The 18,787-nt window shown below is 39.6% G+C and overlaps 1 protein-coding gene across 1 annotated transcript; it reads right to left on the bottom strand.

Annotated features, from left to right (window-relative positions):
- Window positions 1-2,232: 2,232 nt before the first annotated feature.
- Window positions 2,233-18,787, bottom strand: LOC114240312 (sorbitol dehydrogenase). Its single transcript, XM_089736332.1, has 8 exons — window positions 18,634-18,787; window positions 14,807-14,840; window positions 13,587-13,720; window positions 6,771-6,961; window positions 5,519-5,703; window positions 5,068-5,246; window positions 3,759-3,880; window positions 2,233-3,220 (listed from the first exon to the last, which is right to left on the bottom strand). The coding sequence occupies exons 1-8, from the start codon at window positions 18,685-18,687 to the stop codon at window positions 3,043-3,045; spliced, it is 1,077 nt and encodes a 358-aa protein (XP_089592458.1). The 5' UTR covers window positions 18,688-18,787; the 3' UTR covers window positions 2,233-3,042.

Here is an 18,787-nt window from a genome sequence, read left to right as displayed (position 1 = left end):
AAGTTCTAAGGTCTCAGTATAGCTACAACGGCTGCCCCACCCTTCAAACCGAAACGCATTACTGCTTTACAGCAGAAATAGGCGGGATGGTGGTACCTACCCGTCCGGACTCACAAGAGGTCCTACCACCACTACTTACACAAATTGTAAATTTGCGGGTTTGATTTTTATTACACGATGTTATTCCTTCACCGTAAAAGTCAATCGTGAACATTTCTTAAGTACGTATTTCATCATAAAAATTGGTTGATCATTTGTTGATTTTTTTATTGGTTGATATTTTATCATTTTTCGCCAATTTAATCAATAAGCGTTATGGGAGTTAGTTCTGTAAGCAAAGAAACACGCAAGAAAAACAGGCCATTTTTTTGTATAGTCACACATTTGCTATCACCTATGCTTCCCTGTGACAACGTTCAGTAACCTCCAAACAGCACGTAGTCCATTGAAAAGTTACAATTAGGGTTGCGTTTTTTAGAGGAAGCAATTTTATTTTTTGGATATGTAGGAGCGGCTAGTATAAGCTTACACAAAAATAACAAACAGGTTTTATTTATTTATTTTATTTTATTTTCGGTTTTGTAACTTTTTATCTGATCATTTTAAAATAAATTGACATCAGAGCAATCTTATAGAAGGTATTTTAACAAATAATTTCCACTATGCATTTGCTGAATTTCACTAATTTATCTGTGTTTTACAGCTCTCCGAAGTTGACCGGGTTTTTGAATACTCGTAAGAATACAAGAAAAACGAATCATTAGGCTTAGTGTTTCTATTATATATTTTTGTTACTCATATAATTTATCATTGTTTTAACATTCCTATGTTATTATTCATTTATTATCGAAACTTTTCCTCGTCACAAAACTTAGAATATTATTGGTTTTACAATAATTTCTCATCAGTGTACATTTACGAGAACTGGTGTGGGATCGGAATTCGTCCTTGAATAATATTCTTGAGAAGTGTTTTGGGTATGTACAAGAACACTATGGACTATTTGCAAGTATAATATTTGATGATTCCGATCTTATGATCCGACTGTCGTGATCGAGCCGGAGGTTGGAGGAGACAGTACGAGCGTAGATCCCAGCCCCTGTAGGTTTCGGCTTCCCCCTGGTGAAGGTCAAGGGGCGATCTGAGAGGGCTGAGGCCGCGCGGCGCGCTACCAGCACTCTAGCGTGCTACGAAGCAGAAATAAAACAAAAGAGCAACCGGTTGGCGTTTTATCGCGTCCCGACCCGGCAGGCTGGTTCTGGTCCAGCGGGGTATTCCGGGACACCAGCAGCACAGGTTGGGGCGGCCCGATAGGCTGTCGTATCGAGACGGCCAACGCTTCAGAGCCTTCGATTCGCCTCGATGGCTCCGTCGGCTGGGCCTCCTTGGGGTGAGCTGCGCCATCTGGTTGTAGTGTTGACCGCGGTAACCACCTTACCTCATCCAGATTCTGGCCTCAGACGGGATCGGACGCTTGGGTGACGAGTGCAGGGGAGTCGTTTAGTGGGTAGAGTCCTGAAAAGATCTTTGGGCCCGCGGTTTCGCAGTCGCGGACCAGTCCCACATACACTAGGCACGGGGGCCCCGTAGGAGTTTCGGGTAAGGGTTCAGATAAAAAAAAGTATCCCCTATTTCGCTCAAATGTCGAATAATATACCATCCAGCCAAGCCTAATTAAATAATTAAAAAATGCGATAATTTGCACGGAAGATAAAAATTAGCGACTTTTACCGTCTAGCTCAGATATTTTAAAAGGCTCGCGGGTGACATACACTGCTCGAACAGTTCAGTAATATAAGGCTCACCGGTGAGCACTGTGGCCCGAATTAAAATACTCAATGTATCATCTGGCGTTCAACGTGTTAAATGTAAATTAAATTCCTATATGCATAATGAAGATTGTGTTGCTGCAACAGCTCAAGCATCCAGATGGACGGCGACATTATCTGTCTTTGTCGAGAGGTTCGGTGCTAAGCTTAGGTGGACGCGCTTCAATTGTAAAGCTATTGAAAATTCTTTGGCTGTGCGGAGTCGGTCTAGAAAATTACGAACCGTTACCATTCTTTATAATTTGTTACAATTTATAATTTATTGTCTTGTTGTTTGTCTAATTAAATAGGCACTTACGAAATTCTGTTCGACTTTAGTTATGCTTATTCATATATTGTATCTCTATGGACAAGTGAAGACAGGATTTTCATTTATCTCTCATTATGGTATTTAAACAAAAGATCCCATGTTTTAAATTTTATTTAATGTCACAAAAAAAATGTAAATTATAAATTCATGATTTCTGCTAGAAAACTGGTATCGGGGAAAAGACTGGCGATAAGTACTTATTACATACACGAACACATTTATTAAAAAAAAATCAGAAACATATTTAAATGATTAAGTTACTGGGGAGGTCAACGCCCTTGTGTGACGCGGGGGGCGACCTCCAGTAACCTTCACAACAGTTTACCGGTTATCAAAATGTTAAATTAGAAAACTTTTAGCATTTATGGTTTAAACAATCGGTATCGCTTAAATGTCAACGTATCAGTATATAAAATATTATATAGGTTTTGGGAATGCGCGCACCCTGTGTCAATTACATTACTTTGAAACTTATGTATATCAAAAAACCATCAATAAACAGTTGCAGTTAAAATTATCACTGAGCTTCGTACATTTTTATATTATAATATCAATATTTATATACGAAATAATTAAATACACGAATTAAATTCGTTACAATTTGGCACAAAAATAAACGATAGCCCAAGCAAGGTTCATCGTCATCTAACTTTAAATTTCGGGATAATATTTCTTTATAAATTAATTTGTCATCTTTATTATTTCATATAATTAATAGAGATGACAATTGTTGTACAAAAAGTAATGAGTAAAAAAACAACAGACCCAGCCATAGTACATAACGGGTTATCCATATTGACTACCCTTGGAAAAATTGTTACAAAATACTATATGATATCTACTGGAACCTGTATGCTCTTGTTAAAACAATACATTTAGTTGCATGTGTTTTTGAGGAACAATTCAGAACTTTTGTGGGTTGTTCGTGTCTCGCGGCTGGACGTGGATCATGACCTTGATGCCGGCCCCCTGGCGCGCCACTTCGTACGCCTCCAGGCTCTCCTCGATGCTGAAGTGGTGGGTGACCAGCGGCTTCACGTTTATTTTCCCACTCGCTACCATCGCTAGTGCAGTGGGGTAGCTGAAGATATAATCATATGTTTTATATAGACGCCTATAATGGAGCAGGGTTTGTCTTCTGGGAACGTGTCATAATATAAAAATTGTTTAAAAACAATGAGCCATTACAGGAAGGCGGGCAGATGTGAAACATTGATAATATTTGGCACAGATATATATGCATAAAAACATAGTGTACAATAGCAAATTCAAGTGACATAATTAAAATTAAACATTATTATATTATTAAGGAACAGTCGCTTGCGCATGGCGATGCGTCGCCACACCATACGCACTACTATATACAAGTATATACACTATCATATAGTCCGGCGCCACGTCCCTGTCATTGCTGAAGTCCATGGACGACGGCAACCACTCACCATCAGGTGGGCCGTATGCTTAACTGCCTACAAAGGTAATAAAAAAAATCAAAGATCGTTTCTTAAAATTTTTAGTTAAGCGACTTCAATTCTAAAGGTGCAATATGTGGATAGCGTATTGTGGTGATTTATTAGTGTTGCTATCGTGCCCGTGTCTGGTGCTACGTATTTACTTACTCGTTAACGTATCGGAAGATGCCCCGGATGTCGACCTCCCGCGAGAGGGCGCCCGCGAGCGGCACGGTCTGCTCGGGCGCTCCCATGCCGACCAGCACCGCCACGCCGCCAGACTTCGTGGCCTAGCGAACAGTAAACATTGGTTATTAATTATCAGTGAAACCAGACCATAATATAGAAGTCTCGCGTCCTAAGGATAAGTTTCCCGGTGCAGACCTTAGACAATAACGTGAATGCTGTCACCAACTTTGAGACTTCAGATCCATCTCTCAATTGTATAGTCATTACACAAATCATTATTTTGCGGGTTCGGTTTTTATAACACGGTGTTATTTTTTGATTGTAGATCGAAGTGATTCGCTTCAACAATATATTTGATTCTCAAAAGCGGTACCCGCCGGCGGGATCTGAGCTCCGCCACTGTCGTGTCACTAGGTACCAGTACTCGGGCGACTTGTGCTTTAGATCACGAAAGCTTCTGAGCTTAAATTATTATAATACTCACATATATACACGAGATGTATAATTATTTTTATCACACCTATCATTGTATCAAGATATAACGAAAAATTATATTACTATATAATTAATAATGCAGTAAATTAATAATTATAAATTATGAATGATGACTGATTAAATAATTCATCCCTCCCAGATCCTGAACGATTACGTAATTTCTGACGACATTCTCCGACTCGCACGCAGACACAGATTCTGCTAGACCTTCTCCCGCAAACTTTCCATGATGAGGAGATACCAGGCTGCAACTGCGTACGTGATACGGGAATGGACATACGTCTTTTAAATGCCGAATTTAGCCATGTCCGGTAATCTGGAGGCCGGAGGAGAAACCTCGCATGGCGAGTCGCCGCCAACGCCGTCTTCGCGTGGACGGATATCCTCAAACTTCGGTCGATCTCGAACCCCAGGTACCGGACGCTGGATCTAAACTCTACGTTGATGCCACGGAGACTGAGCTGTTCCGGGACTGCAGACCAGGCCGATGAGGATAGCCGCGGTCTTCACCAAGTTAACCACGACCCTCCACCGGTCCAGCCACTGGAGCACTACGTCCAACAACCTCTGCATCCTCTAAACGGCAGGAGAAGTTTGATGATGCGAATTAGGTACTGTCATCGACAAACAGCGCCTACTTCACGTCGGTTTCCCACGCTCGGAGGTTCCCTTCGAGTGTGGGAATGTCGTTGGTGTAGAGAGCGTTTAATTAATAACTTAGGTTGGTTGAGGATCGGTTAATTAATAACTTATTATCGATTAATAACTTAAAATGAACAAATATTTTACTAACCAGCAACGCTAATCTGACTGTGGCCTGGGCCCCACTCGCATCGAACGAAACGTCGGGGTGTCCCTCCAGTATCTCATGAATCTTCCTCACCAGCTCAGCCTCGTTCGAGTCCTTGCCTATGAGAAGTGTGTAGTCGGCGCCTAACGACTTGGCGAAATCCAAGCGGCTCTGAAGGATATCTGAAATGAAAATGATTTCAAAGGTAACGTAATTGCAACAATGTCAGGAAGGACGATTTATGTTATTTTTTTTACATTCCTAAAGATCACATTTTTCGTTAAATGACATGTCTTTATTGTAAGGATTTTGTGTTTGGATGGATGTTTACTTAACTTAAGCTATGCGTGGGCCACGCTGTCTTACTGATCTGCCGGTCTAAGTTAAGTACAGGTACAGGAATCGTAGTGAAGTCGCGCGGTAAAAACTATTACTAACAAACAAACATTGCTACCTATTATGAGTACTTTGTGTGCTCCAAAGGCTTTGGCTGTGAGCATGGTAAGGAGACCGATGGGTCCCGCTCCCAGTACCAGCACCACGTGTCCCGCCGAGACTCCGCCCCTCTTGCACGCGTGAATGCCCACCGCGAGGGGCTCCAGTAGCGCTCCTTCTTCCATGGTCACGTGATCAGGAAGCCTGCGAATGAGATCGATCGTCAAGCCTACGCTCACAAATGAGCAAACAGTTTAAACATAAGTAGATCTTAGAATTGCGGTCCAAATATGTATTCTTTTTGAGCATACGTTTACGATTTATATAGAAATTACTTTTAGCGCTTATGGCCACATTTTCTCTGTTCGCCGCTGTCCGGGCCCCCAACACAGTAACCCGTCGTGGCCTAAAGGATAAGACACTCGATTCGTTAAATTCAAACCCACAAATTTCATATTGCGTAATTGTCGGTGGGAAGGCGTAAGTGGGCCCCGCATAGGTGTGTACCACTATAGCCATTTAACATCAGGTGTACCGTGAGCTCGTTACCCTATCTGTGCATAAAAAATAAGAGCGTGTAAACAAGCGTTTGATATGATTCAAAAATTTCGTGGTCGTCGTGGCCTAACGGATAAGACGTCCGGTGCATTCGTGTTGAAGCGATGCACCGGTGTTCGAATCCCGCAGGCGGGTACCAATTTTTCTAATGAAATACGTACTCAACAAATGTTCACGATTGACTTCCACGGTGAAGGAATAACATCGTGTAATAAAAATGAAACCCGCAAAATTATAATTTGCGTAATTACTGGTGGTAGGACCTCTTGTGAGTCCGCACGGGTAGGTACCACCGCCCCGCCTATTTCTGCCGTGAAGCAGTAATGCGTTTCGGTTTGAAGGGTGGGGCAGCCGTTGTGACTATACTGAGACTTTAGAACTATATCTCAAGGTGTGTGGCGCATTTACGTTGTAGATGTCTATGGGCTCCAGTAACCACTTAACATCAGGTGGGCTGTGAGCTCGTCCACACAGCTAAGCAATAAAAAATAATAAAAATAATAATAATAATAAATGGCCCTCAGGTGAGGCACTTGTGAAAGTAGAGTCGACTACACATATCCTACTACATAACATGAACGAATTCATTTGGTTTGTAAGAGAAAAAATATTTGAATGCCTTCATATTGTAGTAAACGTAAAATGACAAAGTTTATTGTCCAATCTTCGTTCTCACGGGAACTTTGAGTACGCAATTCCTTGCGAATACTTACTTGAAGCAAAAATCGGCTGCGTGCTTGTAATATCTGACGAGGTTTCCGTGTACTGGGGGCGTGGCGCAGAAGATCATGTCGGGGCATAGGTGGTATCGTCCTGTCTTACAGAACTCGCAGTACCGACACGGCACGCCGGGCTCTATGGCCACTCGATCACCAACTGTCAGATTCTTGACTTTCGAACCGGTCTGCAACAGAATTGACCCAAACGTGAGGTTCCTTTTGTTCCTCAGATGCTTACAACCCATCTGCTATTAAGGGATTATTGAGGCATTAAGCTGTCCCACCCTCCAAACCTAAATGTATGACTGCTTGGCGATAGAAATAAGTAGGGTAGTGATACTCAGGCGTGCGTCACGTTACAATATGGCACCTTTACTAATTAGCCAAACTTATTTGATTTCTTACACGATGCTATGTCTTCATCAGGGAAGTAATTCAAGAGCGCGTATTAAATAAGTATTTTTTTCACCTACTTATTCGCTGGCCTGCCCTATTAGCCTAAGGCTATTCCAGCTACGCCCTGACGGGTAGGTGAGCTCACGGGCTCAATCTAATAAAATTTGCTAACACTAGCCTCAGTAAGAGCATGACCTCTTGTGAGTCCGCACGGGTAGGTACCACCACCCTGCCTTTTTCTGCCGTGAAACAATAATGCGTTTCGGTTTGACGGGTGAGGCAGCCGTTGTAACCATACTGAGGCCTTAGAACTTATATCTCTAGTTGGGTGGCGCATTTACGTTGTAGAGGTTGTGGGCTCCAGTAACCACTTAACACCAGGTCGTCCACCCATCTAAGCAATAAAAAAAAAAATACAAAAGTCATTTTCTACCCCGCTGGACCGCACCTTAAGAGCATTAAAATAATTATAAAATAAGACACCTACATTACAGATAAACAAAGCATGCACTTATCAACGTGTTATCAATTGAAATGGCTTTTTGGTTTTACGATGAGTGACATTGGGTGATAAGGAATCGTGACACAATACAAAACTAATATTACTGTGGCATTAATAGCCACGGGCGTTATGGTGGTTAAGATATAGAAAATTCCGCTTCGAAGCGTCCGTATAAGATGAGTCGACCGCTGTATTCTTATCGAGTGATGAGACTGCTGGGTTCTACGACGAAGGATAGCGTCGTATTGAGAGCTCGGTAGGACATCTATTATACAAGTGAAGAACAACGTTTCTCAAAGTTAGGTACAAGTCGTTGTGACATTCGCGGGCCCCCGTAACCGCTTATTACCAGTTGGGCCGTGAACAATATTACTATTCGCGCGTCACAAATCCAAAAAACCTTCCCTAAAATAGCACCATTAACTGCCAAAAACAAATCAAAGATCAGCCACCAACTGGGCCCGCGTTTACTGATAAATTATAAATGACAAACTAAGTTTGTTTGTTTGTTATACTTTCACGTCTTAACTACACAACAAAACATCGTGAACATTTGTTTACATATACTTAGGGGTACAGAATAGAACTTTTACTGGTGGTAGGACCTCTTGTGAGTCCGCGCGGGTGGGTACCACCACCCTGCCTATTTCTGCCGTGAAGCAGTAATGTGTTTCGGTTTGAAGGGTTGGGCAGCCGTTGTAACCATACTGAGACCTTAGGGCTTATATTTCAAGTGGGTGGCGCATTTACGCTGTAGAGGTTGTGGGCTCCAGTAACCACTTAACACCAGGTGGGCTGTCAGCTCGTACACCCATCTAAGCAATAAAAAAAAGATAAGATGCCTTTCATTTGATTAATATCGGGAAAATTTCCGAGGGATATAGTATACATTACTACAGTAACGCGAGTGAAGCCCTGGATAAAGGCTACTATATAATATAATAAAACAAATCGAGCCATTTATTGAAACGACTCCTACGATGTAATATGATATATGTTCGTGGTAAACTTATTCTATAATAGTATTATCTATATATTAATACGTGAAGCAAAAACTTTGTATCCCTTTTTACAAAAATTGCGCTGACGGAGGAGTATGAAATTTTCCACACTTATAGAGAATATAGAGAAGAAGAGAATGCTAATATTTTTTAAAAATAATGCATAAAAGATACATTAAATCAATAAAAAAACATTACACACACTACATACCATGTATTTGACGCACGCACGCATAGATTATACACTTAATATATTAGAGACACGCACGCATGCATCACTGAGCAAGTAATCACTACGTTGCATGCATACTATTTATTGTCAAATTTTTGTCCTTGACGTCTGTTGTCAAATTGAGAATAGATTAAATATTGTTTGTCTTTGTTAATATTTTTTATAGTGTAGTCTTGGCGAAATTTGTGATTATAGAAGTATAAAATACAATCATAATAGTGTACAAACTTACAATTCCAATTAATTATAGTCGAATTTCGACTACTGCAGGACCTCTAGTAATAGTATTATTATATTAAATATGTCCATGATGTTTCAACTGTATAGACCAGTTGGTGACCGATTTTTTCAAACTAATATACCAGCAAAAGTTTTCTTAACAAAAAGATAATAATGTATGATAGCTGATATATATATATATAATATATTATATTGAGATAATATATTGAGGATAATATATGATATAATATATTGAGGTCAAATATAGCTCAAATATATCGAAATGATAAACAAAACCGTGACCGATAAGAAATTTTGCAAATTCTTGGGTCAGAGATTGAAGAACTGAAGTCTGTCGTAGAAAGAGACTAAAGGATTCCGAGGATGGGCACATACCATTTCATGATGGCTGGTCAGAGTCGCTCACTATACCAGCGAGCGCGCTGCTATCATCATCGCCATCAGCAGCTGATATTTTAAGATTGCACGGGTAGTTTCTGCCGTTCTACTCATTGCTCTATTGTCTCTATGAGGTAGCTCTATCTGCAATATAATTGAGATTTCGATCTCATCTCAAGACGTGTGGTGACGTCCACATTGTGATGTCCTTGTAACTCCGGTTACCACTTTAAACTAGATGATTTGTGAGCTTGTTTATGAATATATTCAAAGATGAAATGTATAATGAAGAAGCAGAACTTATTAGTCGGCCAATAAGGTGTCCAAACCCAATTGCACCACATATAGTTCGTGGTCTATAAAATTCTACATATAATTTTTTTAATGTAATTTAGTTAAGTTGTTAAGCAAATATTAAATTATTCGTGTGCGATAACATGATAAACTATGAGTATGTATGTATATTTATTTACCTACTTCGTCGTAATATTTTTATTAAACATTTTATCTTTCTCTTAATTAAATAAACATTTGCTGATAAACTTTGAGCGGCACTGGAAAGTTCTGGAAATCAAGGTGCACACTAATAAATAATTTAATTTTTTTAATTTACTCCGTAAACGGGTACCTACCTGATGTTAAGTGGTTACTATAGCCTATAGACATCACAGCATGAATGCCGCCATGCCACATGAATGCCACTTTGAGACTTGAAGTCTTTGTTTCAATTATTTATAATTACGCCTGTTATAATTTTTCCAGCTTTGATTTTCATTGCACGATGTTATTCCTTCGTCGTAGAAGTCAATCGTGAACATACAAATCATAAATATAACTATAACTAGAAATATAACTATAATGAAAAAATTGTGACCATTCTCGACACTGTTTTTTTTTTATTCCTTATATAATTATGGACGAACTCGCAGCCCACCTGGTGTTAAATGGTTACTGGAGCCCATAGACATCTACAACGTAAATGCGCCACCCACCTTGAGATACAAGTTCTAAGGTCTCAAGTATAGTTACAACGGCTGCCCCACCCTTCAAACCGAAACGCATTACTGCTTCACGGCAGAAATAGGCAGGGTGGTGGTACCTACCCGCGCGGACTCACAAGAGGTCCTACCACCAGTAAAACAAACGTTTCTAAACGAACAACAAACACGCTATAAATACTGTTAATACCTACTATTATAGTCTGCCATGGCTAATCAGTGCCCAGAAACTAATAAAATGCTATAGTCATGCTGAGACTGCTACAACTCACGCGCTAAAGGTCACCTCGTCCCAAGAAATGTCCGAACAGCCTAATTGTTATATTCAGGGAATAATTGTATTTTAAAAATATTCCCCAGAAATTTAGCTAATTATTGAAGAATTTGGCAAATGGAATTCATGTTATTCAAACATGGAGGTTTGAGATTAAAAAAATTGAAGACGCGCTCGTTGATACAACTTTAAGGAAAAAAAAACAAGTTTTACCTATGTACATTCCAATATGAATGTATAAAGCCAGTACAGCGCGCTACAATAGCGCAAACATAGTGACATTTATTTCCTCGAAATCGTCATGCGGGCAAAGGTGTGGTAACCAGTTATTTTATACGTAGCTAAAAGCACACCTCCAAAATATCAAACGTGCTATTGAATTAATTAAAATATTATCGAGCGTAATTTATACAAAAATACGAACACACCTCCATGAATATTTAAATTCACGAAGCTAGTCGAGCGATTTGATTTTTAAATTACAGTGTATATATAATAATGAATGCGCAGTGAAATGGTAATACGTGTAGTTTGTACAAACTGTACGCTATGGTTCCACGATTCTGTCTGGTTCAACTACACAGCTATTCGTTACGGTTTCTTATATAACCAACGATAGTATAATTAGTCTTTTTTTTCCTACCTATGCTGATAGCCTTGAGAGGCTATTTCAGCTTCTCCTTGACGTGTAGATGAGTTCACGGGGCTCTAACCGGGAGTGTTGCTAGCACTGGCCCTAGCAAGAGCATTGTTTCGCAGAATCTACCATCGGATCGTAAACGCGACCCACTGAGAAGATCCGGCGAGAAACTCAGTGGGCTGTGTCTATGGGTTAATTCACTCGCCGAACTCTTCGTCGCAAGCGACGGGTTCGACGAGGACGGTGACCGGTGCTTGTGGTACCTAAAAGCACCGTTAATGGATCGGGAGGATCCGTAATGACGTGTTTAGGGCGACGTGGACATAGTCGTTTGTCAAGGCCTAAGATTCTTAAGACCCTCTATGTATGCGTATTGACTGTGCCGATATTTAAATCGTGGGACCGTTTCTCCTAAATAATTACGTACCTATTAAGCAAATAAGTTGCTGAGTTGTGTCAGAACAATAAAATTCTCAGTGGCATTGCTGATGTCCATGAGCGGCGGTAATCACTATAGGTAATAAAAAAACCAAGAATTTACGAATTTGCGGAATTACTGCGGTATTGTCAGCTTGAACGGGTGCATACCACCTTATTTTTCTTCTTGACTTTATCTCATTCTGTGGGGTCGACGTAGAATTATCTTATCATGCTGCACAGGGGTTTGGCATGAGTTTTACTACCGACCACCAGCCTGACGTCCAAACTCCTTGAGCCATATATTCGTTAGTACATCCAGTACAACGTGTAATACTCGTAGAGTCGTTTTTGTTTCTTTTTCTAGTTTCTCTTTCACTCTACCCGTTTTATAGTTAAATACCAAAAAGGTAAAAACATCACATTTCATTCGCTTTTTCGGTGATATCACAACTACCTATTTCTTCAGGTGCAAAGTTCGCGTTCTGGTCTGACGGTTAAACAGTCGTTGCTCAACATAAGCTGCATTGGCTTTGTCTGTTTGCTGTATGCTCTGTATAACTATCCGAGCCCTGTATTTGCTTGTACATTTACAAAACTAGCAGAAGTCTTTGATGAAATTAGACAAAAAACTATCAGTATTGCAGCTAGCATTTATTGCAATTTTATCTGCCAACCTACATAAAACTGCTCCAAGAATTGACTGTCCAACTTTGGTTTTAAATATTGTTATATTAATAGATGCTCGCAAAATATGCAACTTTTAAAAGCAGACATAGGCTTACAAAATATGTATTGTTCTCCGCTTATATAAAGATGGGTGGGTTAATAAATTATCCGGTTTTACCACTTCTATAATGATTGCGATACCTACACCCCGGATACGGCTAATTAATTATGCAAATTCATCAAACTCTTGTTTACCTTGATCTTTGACGATTACATTTTTATCTACATTTATATTTTTATGTAAGAAACGGGGACACACATATGCACACTCGACTTCTATGATGCAGTCGGAAAATAAAATTTGTCAGATTTATAAATTTGGATAATTACTGGATAATTAGATAGGTATTGAGAGCTTGGACGAGCTATCGTTACCCCAAAACATATGTTATCGTTTGAAAGAAACTAATGATTCTGGGTTGGCGGCGGCATAGAAGTCACTATTCATAAGAATGGTGAATGAGTCCATAAGAACTCTGTAAAACATTGAATAATAGGTGAGTCGTGAGTTTGTCTACGCTAATAGAGCAAAAAAACTCACATGCTTCCAAATTAACCCTTTATATGGGTGTACGAGGTGTTTTAAAGTTTAGATTAAAATACTACAGTAAAAAGTTGTTCAGTTTTTGAGCCAAGTAACTAATTAAACTTATTGTTTTGAAAATAACGAAGACCGCCGTGTTCACTCAAACCCGTATCAGCTGTTTTCTTATTTGTGTTACATTGCGTGTCAAGCGAACAATAGTATTAAAATTTTACGATCATAAATTAATTTTAACGCGTCAAGAATTTGCTGCCTTCAGTTCTGTATTATAGCACCCTGTGTTATTTATTTTTATTTTTTTATTGCCCTTGTAGGCAGACGAGCATACGGCCCACCTGATGGTGAGTGGTTACCGTCGCCCATGGACTTCAGCAATGCCAGGGGCAGAGCCAAGCCGCTGCCTACCGTACACAATTGAAATAATAAATTGGTCTTTGAAAGTAAAGTCCACTATTTTACCTTGGCCACTACTCCTGAAGCTTCGTGTCCCATGATCATTGGTTCTTCCAGCACGAAGTGTCCGCATTGACCCTTCTGCCAGTAGTGGACATCTGACCCGCAGATACCCACGCAGTCCATGCGCAGCAGGACCTCTGGGGACCAACAGAAGCTATGACTCGTAACGTCACAACATAAAGTGAATCCGATCGCCCATCTTTAGTCGTGTGCTCCTCATGCCAAGAGTTTTTCTATGTAGACGTTGACTTTAGTAGACGTAATTTGAATCAAAAGGGGTTATTTAGTTAAATCCTGAGATTATCTTCTTGTGAAGATAATACTGAACTGTGAGACCTTAAGATGCCCTTAGTATTTTTTTTATTGCTCTTGCAGGCAGACGAGCATACGGCCGACCTGATGGCGAGTGGTTACTGTCGCCCATAGACTTTAGCAACGCCAGGAGCAGAGCTAAGCCGTTGCCAACCGTTAAGTACTCTCCACAAGCCTTGTTTGAAGAAGGACATGTCATAGCGCTCGGGAATTACTGTGGAGCTCATTTCAAAGCTGGGTGGTACGTGGCAAAAAAGATCTCTGGAAACTGTGGATGATCGCAGTGGCTCCAAGTAGTATGGATGAACTCTACTACGGTGGCGGGCGATGCGATGGTAAAAACGAGATGATGAAATCATCTCAAACAATTCCTCGGATTCAATTCCTAGTACCTTTTGTGTACAAAAAAGTTATTTTTTATTAATATTACTTACTAGTTTTTACACGCGTCTTCATTCGTGTTAATAGAGAAAAAACACTCTTAGGAGTAATATTTTTTTTAGACTAATGGTATCTTAAATTCTTTAACGTAACCTCTAGCTACGTGTTTTCAAAATTTGGGGATACCATTTGGGGATTTTCAGACTTGATAGCGTAACAAATATTCTACGTTCACTTTTGCATTATAACATTTAAATTTTGCGACATATTTCAACTTAATTTGAATAAAGTGACTTGATAAAACCTGAGAAAATATTGAATTGAAGTATGGAAAAACATGTTTCTTTTTATCATTATTTATCATCAAAGATTTCTACTTAATAGTAACTGTTCATTTAAGATTGTGCACATCGTTGTTAAATCATTGTTAAACGAAGTATTGAATTTAAAACCAACATACACTAGTTTCTGAGTGTCCCTGTCGGATTAACAGTTCAGTGATCCTGTCTTTATTAATGCACTCAACTCACCATCATCAGATATTTCAGGGATCGGTGTTTGTACCTGTAACCAAAATATTATTCAGTTTGAATTGTTAAAGGTAATAAAAAGACCCAAAGAAATCTTGTAGTCGTCGTGGCCTAAGGGATAAGACGTCCGGTGCATTCGTATATAGCGATGCACCGATGTTCGAATCTCAGGCGGTTACTAATTTTTCTAATGAAATACGTACTCAACAAATGTTCACGATTGATTTCCACGTTGAAGGAATAACATCGTGTAATAAAAATGAAACCTGCAAAATTATAATTTGCGTAATTACTGGTGGTAGGACCTCTTGTGAGTCCGCACGGGTGGGTACCACCACCCTGCCTATTTCTGCCGTGAAGCAGTAATGCGTTTCGGTTTGAAGGGTGGGGCAGCCGTTGTGACTATACTGAGACTTTAGAACTATATCTCAAGGTGTGTGGCGCATTTACGTTGTAGATGTCTATGGGCTCCAGTAACCACTTAACATCAGGTGGGCTGTGAGCTCGTCCACCCATCAAAGCAATAAAAAATAAATAAATAAAATATTAAATGAGACCTTAGCACTAATGTCTCAAGGCGGGTGGCGGTATTTACATCGTTGGTGTCTATGAGCTCCGGTAACCACTTAACAACAGGTAGACCGTGAGCTCGTATCTAAGCAATAAAAATAAAAACTGCGATTTATATGTATTTTACCATTACCTATATTCTTGCTCCAATACCTTATATTGTTTTGGTTCAGTGAAAACTATTAAGAGTCGGGTACTTTTATTTAGCATATTATTAACGGAAATAATTATCACGCTTCAATGTATAGAGAACACAAATCCTTTGAAACCGATCACGAGTTGACGACACTAGAACGAAACGATTCTAGAGGTGAATGAACTTTATAAAGTGCTTTAATAAGTTGCCGATTTCGAAATACATCAGGAACGCGAACATACAAACAAAACAACCCAAAACAAATAGAATTTTCTAATTTTCAATGATAGATTTTTTGAATATTATAATGCCTACTTTTCTGTTGCTCTACATTGCGTATAAGCAAACCTGATTTTACGCAATTATCAGAACCCGTCGAGGTTTTTTTTATTGCTTAGATGGCCGAACTCACAATCCACCAGGTGTTAAGTGGTTACTGGAGCCCATAGACATCTACATCGTAAATGCGCTATCCACCTTGAGATATAAGTTCTAAGGTCTCAAGTATAGTTACCAAGGCTGCCTCACCTTTCAAACCGAAACGAATTTCTGCTTCACGGCAGAAATAGGCAGGGTGGTGCTATCCGCGTGGACTCACAAGAGGCCCTACCACCAGTATAAATGAATGGTTGCAATAATAGACTATAACTAGTCAGGTCATAAGTATTGTCACACAGTAAAAACTTTTCTTTTAGAATGCTGGCCACAAAAAAGTTTATTGAATTCGAATTTCGAATTGTTCATGAAAATAAAAATGTTAACTTTTAGAATTTTACTCATTTTTAAATATGGAGTGGACGCTTAAAGAAGACCGTGTTGCAGTTATTGCGTTACATCGTTGCGGTTACGCGCCAATTCAAATTTTTAACATACTGAAAAATTTGAATATAACCAAAAGATTCGTTTATCGTACCATCAAACGATACAATGAAGACTCTAGTGTAGATGACAGGTCAAGAAGTGGTCACCCTCGGTCTGTTAGGACTCCAGCAGTGATAAAAGCTGTGAAGGCGCGAAGTCAAAGAAATCCCAAACGTAAGCAGAAACTGTTGGCCCTTCAGATGGGGTTAAGCAGTACCACGGTGAAAAGGGTGTTAAATGAAGACTTAGGGCTTCGGGCATATAGAAGAAAAACTTTACATCGTCTGAATGCTCGTCTAATGGACCTGAGACTGAAGAGATGCCGCGCTTTGTTGAAGCGGTACGCGGGAAAAAAATATCGGGAAATTCTTTTTTCGGATGAAAAAATTTTTACCCTAGAAGAGAGCTACAACAAACAAAATGATAAGGTGTACGCACACAGTAGTGAAGAAGCGAGCAACCGTATTCCGCGTGTCCAACGAGGTCATTTTCCATCCTCGCTCATGGTATGGTTGGGAGTTTCTTATTGGGGCTTAACAGAGGTACATTTTTGTGAGAAAGGTGTAAAAACGAATGCAGTTGTGTATCAAAATACAGTCCTGACGAACCTTGTGGACCCTATTTCTCATACCATGTTCAATAACAGGCACTGGGTATTTCAACAAGATTCGGCGCCAGCTCATAGAGCCAAGAGCACACAAGACTGGCTGGCGGCGCGTGAAATCGACTTCATCCGGCACGAAGACTGGCCCTCCTCCAGTCCAGATTTGAATCCGTTAGATTACAAGATATGGCAACACTTGGAGGAAAAGGCGTGCTCAAAGCCTCATCCCAATTTGGAGTCACTCAAGACATCCTTGATTAAGGCAGCCGCCGATATTGACATGGACCTCGTTCGTGCTGCGATAGACGACTGGCCGCGCAGATTGAAGGCCTGTATTCAAAATCCGGAGGTCATTTTGAATAAACTTTAGTGTCATAAGAATCTATGTTTTGTTAAGTTCATTTTGGTATATGAATGGTTACATAAAGAATAAACTTGTTTCAATTATTTTACATTAAACATGTGACAGAATTTATGATCTGACTAGGTATACTTTATATGCTTGGAAGATAGATAGTAATGCTTCGTGACCCCTTAATCACCATGACCGTCGATTCCGCACTTCAGCCGATTTAAAACCGTATCCCATTGCGTGCAGATCAAGAAGCAGTGATAGTCATCATAATGTCAGAGATCGCAACTACGCCTGTCACTTGTTATCATATTCTAAAGAGTTTAACGATAATGTTATGTTTGTATGTAATGTGTGTTTATGAAAAATTATCAGTCCACAATGAAGCACGAAATAAAAATCTAGTACAATAAGCGTGTGTTGCGGTTCCGATCTGGTGGTAGAGCAGCAGTCTGTTAGCTCTATTTCGTAGACGCCCGACTAATTGCTAGTTGCAACCCACTGAGACTCTCGCCGGATTTTCTAGGTAGGTCGCGATTCCGATCCGGTGGTAGATTCAGCTAAGCACTGCTCTTGTCAGGGCAGATGTTAGCAAATCCTCTCAGGATGAGCCCCGTGAGCTCGCCAAGGTATCAATTAACCAAGGTAAACCAGAAAACTGGCAGATTTACGTTGTAGATGTCTATGGACTCGAGTAACCACTTAACACCAGGTGGTCTGTGAGCTCGTTCACCCATCTAAGCAATAAAAAAGAAAGTTAAAGGTTAGTTGTGCCGGGCTCGATATAATTATTTTAAAATTTTTTTCAATTCCATATTTTTAATGTCTTCTTATGTGGAAAAAATTCAAGATTTTGCAAAATATCGTTTGTTGTTACGATTCAACATTTTACGTGATCATTCTTGCGTAAACTTTATCACAAAAGTAGAAATATATATAGAGTACATATAATTAAAAAAAAAAGTATTATTGCCGAGGGAAATATTTCTTATGGATTAAGGCGACCGAAGCTACGTGTAAAAGCTAGTATTTATATTTTCATTTCTCATACTACATATATACGAATATATGAATATCAAAAAACCTAAATCTATATTATCAACAAAACCCTATATGCTCTTACCTACCTAATGGAACCTAAATCCATCTCATGATTACGAAGAGTTTTGTTCCCTAATACAATAATACAGCAAAAATAGCAATCTAAATCTTTTGAAGCTAACTTTTTAATCTAAATCTAAATAGCACTACTATTAATGTTTGTACAGTTGCTTTTTTGTTATTGAAAATAAATATTGACTTACCAAACGCAAATCATTTGGTTTGTACAACAAAGCGGTTAGGTTATCTGTGGCCATGTCGGACGCGCGGAATCTCACTGACAGTCTCGGCTTTACTGAATGAAATGATAAATTAAATGGATACAAGTCTATACCACGAATGCAGCTACGAGCTACG

The sequence above is a fragment of the Bombyx mandarina genome, chromosome 21 (genome assembly GCF_030267445.1).
Source record: "Bombyx mandarina strain Sakado chromosome 21, ASM3026744v2".
In the NCBI taxonomy this organism is placed as follows: Eukaryota; Metazoa; Arthropoda; class Insecta; order Lepidoptera; family Bombycidae; genus Bombyx; species Bombyx mandarina.
Note: the sequence above shows the minus strand (reverse complement) of the source record. Positions and strands in the feature narration are given on the sequence as shown.